The sequence below is a fragment of the Ovis aries genome, chromosome 11, assembly GCF_016772045.2.
Source record: "Ovis aries strain OAR_USU_Benz2616 breed Rambouillet chromosome 11, ARS-UI_Ramb_v3.0, whole genome shotgun sequence".
NCBI lineage: Eukaryota > Metazoa > Chordata > Mammalia > Artiodactyla > Bovidae > Ovis > Ovis aries.
The window spans coordinates 9,379,682-9,397,639 of NC_056064.1; the positions used below are offsets into that span (position 1 = coordinate 9,379,682).

At 37.7% G+C, this 17,958-nt stretch overlaps 1 protein-coding gene across 1 annotated transcript in view; it reads left to right on the plus strand.

Annotated features, from left to right (window-relative positions):
* Positions 1-11,257, plus strand: part of RAD51C (RAD51 paralog C) — a 28,528-nt gene extending 17,271 nt beyond the window's left edge. The window contains exons 6-9 of the mRNA XM_004013178.6: positions 2,459-2,525; positions 3,235-3,295; positions 8,956-9,016; positions 9,624-11,257. Coding sequence (XP_004013227.1) covers positions 2,459-2,525; positions 3,235-3,295; positions 8,956-9,016; positions 9,624-9,740 — 306 coding nt within the window. The 3' untranslated portion in view covers positions 9,741-11,257. The remainder of the gene's footprint in view (positions 1-2,458; positions 2,526-3,234; positions 3,296-8,955; positions 9,017-9,623) is intronic.
* The last annotated feature ends 6,701 nt before the right edge of the window (positions 11,258-17,958 follow it).

Here is a 17,958-nt window from a genome sequence, read left to right on the forward strand (position 1 = left end):
GTCCGATAGAACTTTCTGTAAAGATGAAAATGCTCAGTCTGATTTAATAGTTGCATGGTTGTTGAGCACTTCAAATGTGACTAATGCTGTGGAAGAACTGAATTTCTAGTTTTAATTAATTTAGTTTTTAAAAGCTATATGGCTAATGGTTGCAGAATTGAATAGTGCACCTTTAATCAAAAGGTATTGGTGCCGAGGTCCAGCCTCAGCAGAGTCCAGGGATATCCTCAGGAGGGACGACGTCGGCGAATGAAGAAAGATAGAGAAAGAGATAAGGAAAGAACAACATGAGGTGACCAACCTTCAGTGAGCGAGGCCCATTTTACTTTATTTTCCTCGGGGCTTTTATACCCCGAGTTGTACATACAGCAAGGTGAAAAATGCAGAGTCAACTCAACATTCCATCAGTAATAACTTTTATCGGTATCAGGTTCCTTCTTATAAGAGTCTTATTTTTTGTACATCATCTTCTGTCCTGGAGGCCTATTGATATTCCATGACCTCTTTTTGATAAATGTTGGTCAGCCAGAACAATAATTTTCCCTTAAATTTTTAGCCTGCGTCACCCTTAAAGTACAGAGTTACATTTTTATGGAGCAAAGATTCAGCAGGTTACAGCAAAGAAAGAACTTATTAACTCAAAGTCTAATGTTGCTAATGCTAAAGCTACTGCTTGTTATTGCTACATCTCAACTATATGCACTCCCAGGAACACAATGAAAAAGGGATGTGAGAACTTGGCAGCAAGCATAGGCTCAACAATGTTGCAAGAGTCTAGATAAACCTGCCAAGTAAGCTAGAATGCTACCAGGGGGTCTGAAACACTCCTTTCATGCCCAGGAGATTTATTAACTAAAGCCCTAAGTTAACTCTTAGCAGAGAAAGGTGGTGGGGGACAGCCCTCTGCTAATGTCAGAAGAGCTAGTGAAAGACATAGAATAGTAAGACAGACAGATTCTGGTTTGGGGGTAGATGCTCGAGCAGGTCCAGTGGGTCCGTCAAGTCCTGAGGCCTTGCTTAATCAGGACTCTTCCGTATGACCTTGTCATGGGTGGGATGGCCCAGGGAGTCCCTCGAGTCCTGCATGACCTTGTCATGGGTGGGATCTCCCATGCTGGCTCCTGGCATATTGGTGTAAGTAAATATCCCACTTGCTAAAGATTAAACACTTGGTAGTATGTAAAGAGTATTATGCAACGTGTTGTAGATGCCAGTTAGACATATATTTCAGTTAATTACCAATTTAAGTTCCTACTTAGCTTGTTCTAAAATACCTGGAGTAAGGTAACACATGGGAAGACCACTATGCCATTCAGAGGAGAGAGACTAGAGGAAGGTGCTGTCATCCAGTTTGTACCCGACTGAAATCAGATCACAGATTTCTCCTTTGTAGATAAAAATTTTAGGGTGTTGATCACTATGGTGGGAACAGCCAAATAGCCTTTTCTTTCTCAGTTTTCTTAAAGAATTGGTGACTTTTTTTGATCTTTTCTCATGGCTTTTTTAGAAGTTCTTACCAGTTTCAGCTTGCAGTAGTTATCTGTCTTATTTCTGGAGAGAAGATCTATATTGGAACAATATTTAAAATAACCATTTCTGGAGAAGTTTGGATGAGAAGGTGCCAGATAATCTGACTTTTAACTGTGTTCAGTTAGCCTTAAACACTTTTTGTCTCTGGTTTCAAATTGCTATCTTGTGGAACTTCCCTGGTGGTCCATTGGTTAAGAATTGAGATTCCACTTCAGGGGGCACAGATTTGATTCCTGGTTGAGGAACTAAGATCCTATAGGCTATGTGGTGCAGCCAAAAAATAAACCAAAAAAATAAAATTGATATCTTTTTAAATATATTATCTTTTCTGTAGGCCACTATATGTAAAAGAATTAGCAATATCGTTAGCCTTGAGGCCACCTATGAATAAGACAATACCTGTGTCTCTATTATCTGAGCAGTCTAGTATAGTTATAATTTGGGGTCATTTGATCTGTTACTGGATTTTATTCTTTCCTAGTTCTTTTAATTATACTGTGCTCTCTATATGATTTTAGATCTCTTCTCATTCTTTGCCTTGGTCTCCTTTTTTTTTTTCCTGTAAAATCATAAATGGTAATACTGTCTCTCCCCTAAGAGTATAAACACTGAGTTAATTTTATTAAGGATTTTATTTTTTAATTTGGCCACACCATGCGGCATGTGGGATCTGAGTTCCCCAACCAAGGATCAAACCTGTGGCCAAGATGCATTGAAAGCACAGAGTCTTAACTACTGGCCTGCCAGAGACTTATTAAGGATTTTATATTCCTTTGAATAAATATATTCTAGAGAGGCAATAGTGATAAAGAATACAGATTCCCTTGTTTCCACTGCTCCTAGTTATTAAGTTTTTACACATGGTGTCTTTAGACCTTGTAATTTTGGGGGGAGACTCACCTAATTTTCTCATATTTTGCTTTTGTAGGTAATTTTAACCAATCAGATGACAACAAAGTTTGATAGAAATCAGGCCTTGCTGGTTCCTGCACTGGGTAGGCAATTAATCCAACATTTGTAGTTAAATACATTTTTTTCTACCTCTTTGGTATGATGCTTATTGAGTATTGTAAGTTCCATGAAAGCAGAGAAGACTCTCTCTTATTTGCTGATAAATCTTAGCGTGGAACACAGTGCCCTGAGATACTGACTCATCCTTTCAATTGTTTAACATTTATTGAGCATCTACTCTCTGGCAACTCTTGTGTCAGGTCCATAGTATATTCATAAGATGATTCTTGTTCTCAGAAATCACACACTCTTAAGCAGGAGAAGGGGTGAATCCATTTAAATACAAATCACACTGTAATGAATAACTCAGGTTATGACTCTGTCTCTAACCTTACTCATGGTTTTATTAGGACACAAGGCTTCAAGATTTATTTCTACTAAAATCTTCAAGAATATTCTGTCAGGTTTTGCTTTTCTTCTGGTGATCAAAATATGTCAGTAAGCCTGTTGATAAGGAAGATTGACAAATAGATTGAGTTTTCTGAAAGCAGGTCGAGGGTGGCGATAATGCTCTGCAGTGTTTCCACGGATAGGTAAAAATCTATTAATTTCAGGATGTTAGCCATGTACCTGGCTTTTTTGAAACTAAATATACTTTCATTATGTTAAATTGAGTAAAGGAAACTTGTTTTTGGTCAGAGGCGTTCTGAGAGACTTACAATCTACTCAGTTATCCTGTTCTTTTTCCCTTAGGGGAAAGTTGGGGACATGCTGCTACAATACGGATTATCTTTCATTGGGACCAAAAGCAAAGGTCAGTATAGAAACAGGTTAGTGATTCTAAATATTGGGTAAATTACACTGAACATTTATCAATTCCTTAGAGCTAGATGCTCTTTACAGTGCCCCATGAACTAAAGCTTCTGTTGCCTTCATCACCCAAAGCAGGCATAAAAACATGTTGTTATACCGCACAGTTAGCTACATAGGAAGTTCTTTGGAATATTTAAATGATGGGGTGCACCTGAAATGAGTAGGTGGCCAAAGAATGCCACCTTCTAAAGCTCTTTGAAATCAAGTACCATTTATTAACCATGCAGAGGGAGGTGAGTACTCTGTGTTCCTGGAACGGATTGAAAGAAGAGTAAAATTAGGACAAAAGGAAAACTTTTGAGGTTAGCCTTAGGACTTTAATTTATGTGGAAAATAGGATGGTTTTTCTTAGTTTCTTAATATATTTCTTATATGAAATCATGTCTATTCTCGTTTTCTATTTCCCTATCCTACTTTTGTTATCCAGTTACTTACTTGCCTTTCACAAGTATTATTCTTGAAAATAAAACTATGGCAGCATGAAACCTTTGTGTTTGTTTTTAAAGCTACTAAGCAAGTGAACAAACCACTTTTCATTTTCTTCAAAATAGGCAATTGAAAGCCGTGAAGCCTAGAAATGTCAGATTTATGCCAGCCTCTCTGCTTTGAAATTAATTGGTATAACCAAGAAAACTTGGTTTGGGAATGCTCCAGTAAAATGGGGAAATTGAGACAGCATGTGGATAAAGAAAAAAAGGATTGCTTTAACACATACTGGGTTTGGTCAGATATACTATTTCTTTATCTGCATTTCTTCATTCTTGTACAAAGTGAAAAAAATCAAGCCTGACCAAGTTAGGTCTTACTGACCCTGAGCTCATAGCAGAACTGATTACATCTCTGTACATCTTTTGTAACTAGTTCATACAGTTCGTTGCTTTGAAAGATGGCATTTCCAAAGACTTCAGGTAACTTTTTCCCTCCATAATGCATAGTGCTTTGCCATTGACTCCCATCCCCCAACTCTATAAATAGGTCATTGTATACTGAATTCACAAAAGCAGTTCTTTTCTCAGCGACAAACCCTATTGTAAAGATTTGGCAACAGTTCTCCAGATGAGTCTTTTGAACGTATTGTTTATATTTTTCCAGATTGAGGTTTTCTGTAAAGTACATCTCACTATTTAAATGTTTTTAGAAATTCCCCCTGAGCAAGTATACTATAGTGGTCTTCTACTGTTCTAGTATTAAAATACTCAATAACAGAATACATCTAAGAAGAGAGAAAAATAGGAGTAAAGAAAGATGCTTCTTCCATCTTTTTCTTTGTTTCTTTCATCTGTTTATGCACTCATCAGAAGGAGAAGTTTTCCTTTGTCAAATCCTAGAAGTTAGCATGGGCTTCCCTGGTGGCTCAGAGGTTAAAGCGTCTGCCTGGAATGTGGGAGACCCGGCCGGGTTCAATCCCTGGGTCGGGAAGATCCCCTGGAGAAGGAAATGGCAACCCACTCCAGTACTCTTGCCTGGAGAATCCCATGGAAGGGGGAGCCTGGGAGGCTACAGTCCATGGGGTCACAAAGAGTCGGACACAACTGAGCATGGTAGGAAAATCATGCTTACTTTCTTCAGAGTTAACCATTTTATGGCTTCAGCCTCTTACTAATCCTTCCCAAGAAATTAGTGGTGTAGAACGCTGACATTGAATAGATAGATTTAACGGAAATCTACTGCTCTAGGAATGTTTTTCTTATATCTCATACTATTTTAATGAGTGGCTTGCTTGTGCTAGGTGTTTAACTGTGTACCTTATATACAACATTGCATATAATCCATTCAATATCTCTTTTTAACCAAATTTAACTATAGTTGATATACAATATTATATGTTACAGATGTACAGTATAATGATTCAAAAATTTTAAAGGTTATGCTCCATTTAAAGTTATTGTAAAATACTGGCTATATTCGTTGTATTGTACAGTATATCCTTGTAGCTTATTTTGTACATAATAGTTTGTACTCTTAATCCCCTACTCCTATACTGCTGTTCTCCCCCTCCCCACTGGTAACCACTCAGTTTTTCTCTGTGTCTGCGAGTCCTTCAGTAACTCTTCGAAGGCTCTATAGCTATCATCATTAACAGTGAGAAGATCAAGGCCCAGGAAGATTAAAAAGTAGCAGCTACCATTTTTTGAATATTAACTGTTCTTTATTGTACTAAGTATTTTAGGTAAAAACCTTTTTTTCCAAACCTTTTTTTCCTGGGCTGTGGATATATGATAAGTAGTATGCATACTTTGTTATAATCAGAAGTAGTTGACTTCATTTAATAAAATCAACATTGTTTTATTCATTGTTTGAAGTTAGATATCTTTAAGTTATTAAAGTGGCATGAAATCTTGTATACTTTTTAAAATATAGTATCTTAAAAGGATGGAAATATAAATTCATGCTGGGGGAAAATAGTTTATAAAAATGAACACCTCTAGTCTGAGCAGAAAAATGAAAACCTTGACTAGCCAGATTTATATTGAGATTGAACTTCAGTGTCCCATCTCATGCCTCAGTCCCTGTTCTTCACCGGAATTTTTACCGTTTGGCTAGTAACAGAATAACATTTCAACAGTTATTAAAAGAAATACTTTTGTCTCTGTCCTGTATATTGTGTGGGTTTTCCTCCAATTTGCATATTCATGATAATATGAGGCCAAGATTGTTCAGAATTATACTGTGCTTTGCCAAGAAGATCTGGTGGTAGAGTGGAGTAATACATCAACACCCCCACACACTGTTTCATATGTGTCTCAGCTTTAGAGCACAAACTGTGCTTCTGTCTTGTTTCTTCCTGACCTAAACTATGCAGTTCAGCCATATGTTAAGCTTCATCTCAGCTGGGGCCATGAGCCAAGTGATTCTTCAGTTCAGTGTGTTGTTTAAAAAGATATCTTGAGATGCAGACATGAAATAAATTTTGTTTTTACCTAGAAATTCGAGGAAGATTTTTCCACCTGAATACGTAATGTCCCTTTGACTTTAGTATTCTTAATAAAACTTGTAAATGCTTCTTAAAAGCTTATTTCCTTTTTAATAATTTTCTCAGGAAAGTCGGATATACTGGGTACCTTTTTGGGCATATGGTGATATGAGGTGATTTAGATACTCATTTTTCAGAAGATTAGCTAATTTTTGTTTTATTGGATCAAAATGTGATTTTTTAATTTTAAGGAGGTGCCTCTATTTTTCCTGTTTTGTTTTGCATTAAAGATAGACAGTCAACCCTAAAGCATCATAAAAGTTGATGATTTCACTCCCTAACACAACTAACATAATTCCTTAACATAACATTCTTATGTTACATATTACTTTGCAGTTATTTTATTTATGCATACAGTTGAAATTACAAAGATGACATTTTTAATTCTTCTGTTTTCATCCTGAAAAAACAAACCTAAAAACTAGTGAGTGGATGATGGTCTCTAATTGCTTCTTTTTTGAATTATGCCTGAGGAGCAGGGCAGTTTCAAAACTGAGAGAATAACAGACGATAAACAAAAATGGCCTTCATATATTATCTTTGAAAACAAATCAACATTATATTATATGTAAACAAATAATCTTTTAAGAGAGTCTGATTTTTCTTTTAACTTAGAATCTTCATTGTGTACAGTTATATCAGTTTTTAAAAATTGTGTTAAAGTATTCATAACATAAAATTTACCATTTTAACCGTGTAACTGTACAGTTCAGTGGCGTGAAGTACATTCATATTATTGTACGACTATCACCACCATCCATCTCCAGAACTTTTTCATCTTTCCATACTGAAACTCCATGCCTATTAAATAGTAACTACCTGTTCTCCCCCCACACCAGCCTCTGGCAACCACCATGCTACCTTCTGTCTCTGTGAATTTGACTAGTCTAGGCACTCATTAATATAATTGGGAGCATACAATATTGTTCTTGTTGTGATTGGCTTTATTTGACTTGGTGTAATGTCTTCAAGGTTCATTTCAGCAGATGGTAGAATTTCTTTCCTTTTTAAGACTAATATTCCATAGTATGTTTATACCACATTTTGTTTATCTAGTCATCTGTCAGACACTTGAGCTGTAGCTTCTACCCTGAGCTTTTGTGAATAAGTTATATCAGTTCTAAAGTAATTTTTTAAAGGCGCTTTAAAAGTTTTTGCTCGTAAAGTTGACCCATGAACAGGAATTTGAATTGGATGGGTCCACTTATAGATGTATTTTTTTCGATAAATATAATTTCTGTATTTTCATTTTGGTGGTGGTGGTTTAGTCACTAAGTTGTGTCTGCCTCTTGTGACCCCATGGACTGTAGCCTGCCAGGCTCCTCAGTCCATGGGATTCTCCAGGCAGCAATACTGCAGTGGGTTGCCGTGGATCTTCCTGACCCCGGGATTGAACCTGGGTCTCCTGCTTTGCAGGCCAATTCTTTAGCAACTGAGCTATGAGGGAAGCCAGCGAGATCACAATATGTGGAATTAAAAGAACTGGAGTTGAGTCCTAAGTCTCTCTCACCTTCCTGCTGTTGGATAGCTCAATCAGTTCATTTTTGTAGCAGAGTATTTGGATTTTGGGGGTTTCCCAGGTGGCACTAGTGGTAAAGAATCTGCCTGCCAAAGCAGGAAACATAAGAGACTCCGGTTTGATCCTTGGGTTGGGAAGATCCTCTAGAGGTGGGCATGGCAACCTACTCTAGTATTCTTCCCTGGAGAATCCCATGGACAGAGGAGCCTGGCAGGCTATGGTCCATAGGGTCGCAAAGAGCTGGACGCCACTGAAGCGACTTGGCATGCGTGCACATTCAGGTTTTTGATTGCAGAGGGATTGGTATGCCTAACCCTGCATTGTTCATGGGTCAGCTATATTTGTTGCTGTTATGGTATTTGAGCATAGTTAATAAGAATTTAGAATTTTATTTCTCAACCACTTTGAGCTTTCAGTTTTAGAGTACACAATAAAATTGTACCTAATCAGACCTTGTCCTGTTATGACAATGATTTTTCTGAACATACTCATTTTGAAAGAATGTGTTTTCCTAGATTGATTGTATTAGTATAATGAGTATGTGTTCCTCAGTTGCATACCAAGAAATTCTTAATGCTTCTCATACATGAAAAATACACAATTACTGTAGAAAGTTTGAAAGATACAGATAATCAAACAAAAAAATAACCTTTACCTTGTAATAGCAACTTAACTTTGTGGTTGTAGTCGTCTAGTAATTTTTCTCTGTAAAATATGTATGCAAGCTTACTCATGAATGTGGGATCATACAGTATAACTTATACTTTGTATATTATTAATATTTTCCCATCTCATTAAATATTTTCTTCCACCTTATTTTACATGTAACAGTATCTTGTGCATAAAATAATTTATTTGAATTAGTCATTGTCTTTAGGTTGTTTTAAAATTTCAGTTATGCAAACAATTCTATTGTTATTACATGTAATAGTTATATATATTATATACATAGTTATTGTTTTAATTAAATGTTTTTTATATTTCTTTGTGTGTTCTTAGACAACAAAATAATAGAATTATAATGAAAAACTATAAATTTAAATTATGAACTCAGTCATCTGAACTAATTAATTAAGACATGTGTTTGTATTTATTTTTCTCTAAGCAGGTTGGCGACATTGTACAAATCACCAAGCCAGAAGGAATCTACAGTACCATTTCAGATCACAGTCAGTATTACTTGATTAGAGTGGGATTTTGGTGTTAGTGGGCAGTAATTATTTGAAGAAAGCATTTACAAATTGCTTCTATTAACTTCTGTAGGCAGTGAACATATTTGAGGACAGATTTTGATGTTTAGAACATTATCCCCAAAATAGTAGTATATATAAAGAATAGTCACAATTGAACTGAAATTTATTCTTAAGAACAGAGGAAATACTTATTTGTAGGATAGTGTGTTCCATGTCCTGGGTAATGTCAGGGTATTAAAGATTTTTTTCAGCCGTGCCTTGTGGCGTGTGGGATACTTCCTTTCACTTCTTCCAGTAAAGCTACCATAAAGTTTGTTAGGATTGCCCTTTAGAGATTATTTTTATAATGCACTATTATTTCTGCATATGTGTATGTATAAGTAAATACATAAGAGACTCTAGATAAAAATAGTATAGTCCTGGCTTGGACACCTGTCTTTGAGGTTTATCCTCTTCACTCACTGTGGTTGATAACTTCTATCCCAAGAATAAAGTAGGTCTCTTATTACTTTAAAGTATTTGGAAGACCAGTTGTTATTTCAGATGTTCTTAAGGCATACTTGTATACTTTTTCATCTTGCAGCCTCAGGGATTTAGAGATGCTGTTGTTGCTACTGCATATTCATTGCAAACAGAAGGTTCATTGAATTCCCGGAAGCGATCGCGGGACTCAGAGGAAGAACAGGAATCCAAAGAGTAGTCTCAAAGTATACATATGTATTAAGGCTATGAGAGATGCAATGTTTACAAGTAGTAGACTCTTACTTTAGAGTATAAACACGCTAAGGTGTGAATGAGTTAGGTCTATATATTAAGTGAATGGTGAATGAACAAATCAGGTCTATACTAAGTGAAACTACTTAACAAATATGATTCTCTGAAAGAGTTCTTCTAAATTAAGTAGTGTTCTATAGTTATATGTGACCCTGTTTTCATTGTTAATAACATTGAGTAGAGATGTTACAGGTATTGTGTTTTGCAAATGTGGAAAGGTGATCTCGTGTGGCTAATCTGAATTTATTATTCAGACTGTTTTTTTCCCTCATTTCTTTGCCAGTTGCCTAGACATTTCTAGGAAGAAAAGATTTTTTTTTTTTCACATCACCGTTGTGCTCTCCTCTTTAAATGTAGCTTTGATAACTCTTAAAAATGACCTATTTCTATTATAAAGAAAAGCCAGCACCATGAGTCAGCATATTATTACATTCAGTTGATGGGTAGGATACAAATTTTAGTTGACCACTCTGATTTTAGTGACCTCAATCCTAAAATTGAAGTCATTGGTTCATTTTTTAATGTTATTTTATAATGTTAAAGGAAAGACTTAGGTTATCCCATCTAGAACATTGACTGGAACATACATCTTCCAGAATATTCAGGTTGATAAGCTCACAGTCATTTCTTTCTGTATTTTTGAAACATGATGTGATCCAGTTCTAGGTGTATTGACATTTTCCTCTGAATAATCTTAACACTGCTTGAATAAATTAAAAATCTGAATTCTTGAGTCGTTTCAAAGTCTAAAAATGTTTTGGTACCTGGTTCATCTTAGCACTTCTTAATTCATTTACAAGATTTACTTTGACTCCTAGAGAAGAAAATTATTTAAGTGATTGAATATTATATAATGTGACAACCATATTTTCCAGATTTTAGTGACAGTTGGTATTTCCTGTCCCAGACTGAACACTAAATTCATAAAATTTTGAACAAGTAATTATTCTGTAATTGATTATACACAATCTTAACTATAGTTTGCAAAGACTTTTTAAGAAGCAAAAGAAGGCACTGCTAGCCATTATACCAGGACATAAATCAGGACTATCCCAGGAAAATCAGGTTTATGGGCATCCTAATTATCTAAGACAAATTTCAATTGATTACTTTAGGATAACTGAGTGTAGCTATCTTATTTTTGAGTACTTTAAGGCATATATTTTTGTTATAATTAATGCAGTCATTGTAAAAATTTACTTGTCATTTTATATTCTGTCTAGTCAAATCATAACATTAGGAGAGTAAGGGGAGAGTAAGGGGGTTGTTAAGTGATAAATATCAGTGTTACCAGGCATCAGATACTGTAAGAGCTCATTTTATAAAGCATTATTAACACTGTACTTTAAAAGAACTGTAGGACTCTGAATATAGACAAAGCCAAGTGTATTTCTTTTGTTTGCAACTTTTAAAATAAAATTTACATATCATAGCTTTTCAAAATTGTTGCTATTGCTGAAAAGATATTTATCTTTCTAGTTATAAACTCAGTCTGCCTGGGCTATAATAACAAAATGCCACTGAATTACACAACAGAATTTTCTCATGGTTTTTCAGTGTCCTAGCCTGGTCTGGTTCTGGTGAGGGCTGTCTCCCTTGCTTGCAGACAGTTGCCTTCTTACAGTGTGCCACAAAGATTTTCCTAGGTGGATATGTGTGGAGAAAGATCATTCTCTCTTCCTTGTCTTATATGGCCACCATTCTTAATGAGAAATCCACTCTTAGAACCTCATTTAACATTAATTACCTCCTAAAGTCCTGTCCTCAAATAGATTGGAGGTAGGGCTTCAGCATATGAATTTTGAGAGGACGCAATCAGTCCATAGCATTCTGCCCCTGGTCCCCCCAAATTCATGTCTTTCTGACACAGAATACATACATGTCATCCCAATAGCCCCAACTCATTCCAGCATCAACTGTAAAGTACAAAGTCTCATTAACATATCCTCTTGGGGCTTCCCTGGTGGTCCAGTGGTTAAGAACCTGCCTTCCAATGCAGTATATGTGGGTTCAGTCCCTGGCTGGGGAACTAAGGTACCACATGCCGTGGAGCAAGTAAGCCCACGTGTTGCAACTGAGACCCAACATGGCGAAATAAATAAACATTTTAAAAGATATCATCTAAATTAGACAGATGTGAGATTCCAAGTACAGTTTTAAAAATTTGTTTATTTGGCTGCATTGGGTTTTGGTTGTGGCACGTGGGATCTTCACTGAGCATATGAACTCTAGTTGTGGCGTGCAGGCTCAGTAGCTCTGCAGCGTGTAGGATCTTAGTTCCCTGACCAGGGGTTGACCCCTGTTTCCTGCACTGCAAGGCAGATTTTTAACCACTTGACCACCAGGGAAGTCCCCAGGTATAATTCTTTACGAGGCAAAATTCTCCAGCTGTGAACATGTGAAACCTGACACATGTTTCCAAAATACAGTGACAGGACAATGATAGAATAGACATTCTGAAGAGAGAAATACAGGAGCAAAAGCAGGGTGATGGGTCCCAAGGAAGTCCAAAGCCTAGCAAGGTAAATTCCATTAGATCTTAAGGGTTGACAGCAATCCTTTTTGGTTTGATACTCTGCCTTCCAGCCCTGCTGGCATGGCAGTATCACCCCACAGCTCTGTGTGGGAGTTTTGCCCCTGAACTCTGGCCAGAGGCCATCTGACCTGTTGAAAATGAGGCACTAGTCTTCATGGCCTCTGAATGACCCTCACGTTTAGTTTTCCTTCTTAAAGAATACCTGATGTTTGCAGCAAAACAGCTCTCAAGTTCTGTCAAATCCAAGAAGTCAGCCTTCATTTTGTCCTATCTTTGCCCCTGACAGTTCAAACTAGCGATGTCTCTGCTCTTATAATCCCATAAGCTTTTTATGGGGTGATGGTCCAGCCACACCCCTGATGTTCCTCTTCAGAACATGTTATCCAGTTTTTTGTAATATGGATAGGCTGAGAATTTTCCAAATCTTTAGGTTCTGGTTCCTTTTTGCTTATCAATTTCTTCTTCAATTCATGTGTATCATTTTGCATTTTATTATTAAGTAAGGAATCAAGCCACTTCTTCAATACTTTGCTTAGACTCCCCAGCTAAACAGCCAGTTTCATTACCTGCAAGTTCTAAATTCCATACAGCCTGTGTCCTGCCGTGTTATAACAAGGGTCATCTTTTCTCCAGTTCCTGATAACACATTCCTTATTTCTGTTTGACATCTTACCAGAATCACCTTTAATATCCATATTTCTAGCTTGCAACCTCCAAACTCTTCCAACCTCCATTACTTCCCAAAGCTTCTTGCCCATTTTAGGTATTCCTTAAAGCTATGCTCTGCTTCTCAATACTAAAATCTGTAGTGATAGTTTGTGCTGCCATTGCAAAATCTCATATATTGGGTGGCTTAAAACAAGTTTATTTTCTCACAGTTCTAGAGGCTAGAAGTCCCAGATCATGGGGCTTGCATTGTTTCTGATGTAGTGAGAGATCTCTTCCACCTCCTGTTCTCACTATATTCTCACGTGACGGTTGGAGGTTGAGAGCACACGTGAGCAAGCTTTCAGTTGTCCTTGTAAGGGTGCCGATCCGATCATGAGGACACTGCTCTTACGACCTCATGTGTGTGCATGCTAAGTCGCCTCAGTCATGTCTGACTCTGCAACCCTATGGACTGTAGCCTGCCAGGCTCTTCTGTCCATGGGATTCTCCAGGCAAGAATACTGGAGTGGGTTGCCATGGCCTCCTTCAGGGGATCTTCCCAACCCGCGAACCCATGTCTCTTACGTCTCCTGCATTGGCAGGTGGGTTCCTTACCCCTAGTGCCACCTGGGAAGCCCCAACCAGGTCTCCTGCATTGCAGGCAGATTCTTCATGGAATGAGCCACCAGGGAAGACCCTTTATGACCTCAGTTCAGTTCAGTTCAGTTACTCAGTCATGTCTTGACTCTGAGACCCCATGGACTGCAGCATGCCAGGCTTCCCTGTCCATCACCAACTCCTGGAGCTACCTACTCCAGTATTCTTGCCTGGAGAATTCCATTGACTGAGGAGCCTGGTGGGCTACACTCTGAAAGGTCACAGAGTCAGACACAGCTGAGCAACTAACACGTACTTTTAAATTTTCTTTTGGAGTTTTAGTTATTACTGTAATTTTACTGTTATAAACAACACTTCTAATAAGCATATATGTTCCTTTTAACAGAAATTGAAATTAGGGCTTCCCCAGTGGCTCGGTGGTGAACAATCTGTTTGCCAAGGCAGGAGACACAGGTTCAGTCCCTGGGCTGGGAAGATCCCACATGTAGCAACTAAGCCCATGGACCACAACTTTTAAGCCTCTGTTCCAGAGGCTGCAACAACAGAAGCCACTGAAATCAGAAGTCCACACACCACAAGTAGAGAAAGCCTGTACAGCAACAAAGACCCAGCACAGCCAAAATAAATATGATGAAAAAATTTTTTTACGAAATTGAAATTATGACTTGTATTAATTTCCTTTTTCTGCTGTCATAAATTACTGCCAATTAGTGGCTTAAAAGAACATGAGTCTGAAATCATTTGTTGTTCAGTCACTCAGTCGTGTCCGGCTGTTTGTAACCCTGTGAACTGCGGCATGCCAGGCTTCCCTGTCCATCACCAACTCCTGGAGTTTACTCAACCTCATGCCAATTGAATCAGTGATGCCATCCAACCATTTCATCCTCTGTCATCCCCTTCTGCCTTCAATCTTTCCCAGCGTCAGAGTATTTTCCAATGAGTCAGTTCTTCACATTAGGTGGCCAAAGTATTGGAGTTTCAGCTTCAGCATCAGTCCTTCCAATGAACACCCAGGACTGATCTCCTTTAGGATGGACTGGCTGGATCTCCTTGCAGTCCAAGGGACTCTCAAGAGTCTTCTCCAACACCACAGTTCAAAAGCATCAATTCTTCAGCGCTCAGCTTTCTTTATAGTCCAACTCTGACATCCATATATGACTACTGGAAAAACCATAGCTTTGACTAGACGGATGTTTGTTGGCAAAGTAATGTCTCTGCTTTTTAATATGCTGTCTAGGTTGGTCATCACAAAGGGATAAAATCAAGGTGTCAGCAGGCCTGCATTCCTTTGGGAGGGTCTATGGAAAAATCTGTTTTCTTGCCTTTTCCAGCTTCTAGAAGCTACCTGCATTCGTTGACTCATAGTCCATCTTCAAAGACTTCGGCATAGCATCTTCCAGTCTCTATTTCTGGGTTTCTATTGTCTTTCTCACAGTGTCTCTTCCTGCCTCCCCCTTAAAAGGACACCTGTGATTACATTTAGGGCCCAGTCAGATAATTCAGGATAATATCCCCATCTCCAGGTCCTTAATCACATCTGCAAAGTCTCTTTTGGCATGTAAATTAGCATTTACAAATTTCAAGGATTAGATTGTAAACATTTTGGGGGAAGCCACTATTCAGCCCTTTTAAATTATGTGGCAACATGATTCAAGAAATCATGATCCTTGGGTCATGCATAATATTTCAAAACCACTGGGATATTTTACTCTTTTCTTAACTTTTCATAGATGATTATTCCCATGTATGAAACTGAAAAAAAAGAGGATATTTTCTTAGGTTTTTGAAAGCTTTATTTATTTATTTTTTGAAGAGTATTACTTTTTCTTAATTGTAAAATATGTAGTACAGGCATACTTCTAAAATAGTGCAGTTTGAAAAAAAAAAAAAACAAACGTGCAGTTTGGTACCAGTTCAGTTCAGTCACTCAGTCGTGTCTGACTCTTTGCAACCTCATGAATTGCAGCATACCAGCCTCCCTGTCCATCACCAACTCCCGGAGTTCACTCAAACTCACATCGATTGAGTCGATGATGCCATCCAGCCATCTCATCTTCTGTCGTCCCCTTCTCCTCCTGCCCCCAATCCCTCCCAGCATCAGAGTCTTTTCCAATGAGTCAACACTTTGCATGAGGTGGCCAAAGTACTGGAGTTTCAGCTTTAGCATCACTCCTTCCAAAGAACACCCAGGACTGATCTCCTTTAGAATGGACTGGTTGGATCTCCTTGCAGTCCAAGGAACTCTCAAGAGTCTTCTCCAAGACCACAGTTCAAAAGCATCAATTCTTCGGCGCTCAGCTTTCTTCACAGTCCAACTCTCACACCATACATGACTACTGGAAAAACCATAGCCTTGACTAGATGGACCTTTGTTGGCAAAGTAATGTCTCTGCTTTTGAATATACTATCTAGGTTGGTCATAACTTTCCTTCCAAGGAGTAAGCATCTTTCAATTTCATGGCTGCAGCCACCATCTGCAGTGATTTTGGAGCCCCCCAAAATAAAGTCTGACACTGTTTCCACTGTTTCCCATCTATTTCCATGAAGTGATAGGACCAGATGCCATGATCTTCGTTTTCTGAATGTTGAGCTTTAAGCCAACTTTTTCCACTCTCCTCTTTCACTTTCATCGAGAGGCTTTTGAGTTCCTCTTCACTTTCTGGCATAAGTGTGGTGTCATTTGCATATCTGAGGTTATTGATATTTCTCCTGGCAACCTTGATTCCGGCTTGTGCTTCTTCCAGCCCAGTGTTTCTCATGATGTACTCTGCATATAAGTTAAACAATCAGGGTGACAATATACAGCCTTGACGTACTCCTTTTCCTGTTTGGTACCAGACCACTGCAATAAAGCAAATAAATCACACAAACTTTTATAGTTTCCCAGTACATAAAAAGTTTTATTTACACTTTATTAAGTGTGCAAAAGCATGTGTCTAAAAATACAATGGATATACCTTAATTAAAAATAATTTATTGCTTGGAGTAGGAAATGGCAAGCTACTCCAATATTTTTTCCAGGAAAATTCCATGGACAGAGAGTCCGGTGGGCTAGTCCATGGGATTGCAAGAGTCAGACTGGACTGAGTGACTAACTTTCAAAAGAAAGAATGAGAAACAAAAAAAAAGTATCACCAGCTAACAGTCACATATTTGATTCTGAAGAATAACTTACTTGTTTTGATTTCTGGAGAAGATCAGATTTTTTTAGTGCTCATGTATAGGTTTTCTCCTTTCCTTTAGTATTATAGGACAAAGTTGAAAGAGTATTCATATATATCTTGAAAATTAAAGTGCATTCCAAATGCATATCCCGTCCCACAAGGATTGATTTATTCGTACTTGCCCAGCCTTGTGAAAAGTGCATGATGCGCCAGGTCCCTGTGGGGCACATTCATTCTCACAGAAAAGAGGAGCATTTCTGGGTCAGGAACTGGGGTTTCAAGTGGAGAAGTTCTGTAACTGACATAAAAAATATTTTGGAAAACAATTATGTTCAAAACTCTCAATGGGAAATGTGTGCCTTAAAAAGACACACACACAAAAATACTTTATTGCTAAAAGGAAACTTTGTTACTAAAAACTGCCAGCTTTGAGCAAGTCATAATATCTCAAGAGTTAACAAAGATCACTGAGCATAACATAACGATAATAAGGAAGTTTGAGCTATTATAAGAATTGCCAAAATGTGGCACAGAGATAGAAGGTGAACAAATGCTGTTCAGAAAGTGTTGCAATAGACTTGCCCAATGAAGGGTTGTTGCAAACCTTCAGTTTGTAAAAAAGGCAGTATCTTCGAGATGAAATAAAATGAGATATGCCTGTAATTGTTCAAATATGCAAACACTTTTTAAAAGTAACTCTTTCTTGGTTTTACAAACATTTATCCTTTATTGAAATTTTTTTTTTTGGCAGAATATTACGGCTTTGCAGAATATTATCTGAGCTGATTGTGGCTTAGATCGTGAACTCCTTATTGCCAAATTCAGACTTAAATTGAAGAAAGTAGGGAAAACCACTAGACCATTCAGGTATGACCTAAATCAAATCCCTTATGATTATACAGAGGAAGTGAGAAATAGATTTAAGGGACTAGATCTGATAGACAGAGTGCCTGATGAACTATGGATGGAGGTTCATGACACTGTACAGGAGACAGGGATCAAGACCATCCCCAAGAAAAAGAAATGCAGAAAAGCAAAATGGCTGTCTGAGGAGGCCTTACAAATAGCTGTGAAAAGAAGAGAAGTGAAAAGCAAAGGAGAAAAGGAAAGATGTACCCATTTGGATGCAGAGTTCCAAAAAATAGCAAGTAGAGATAAGAAAGCCTTCCTCAGCAGTC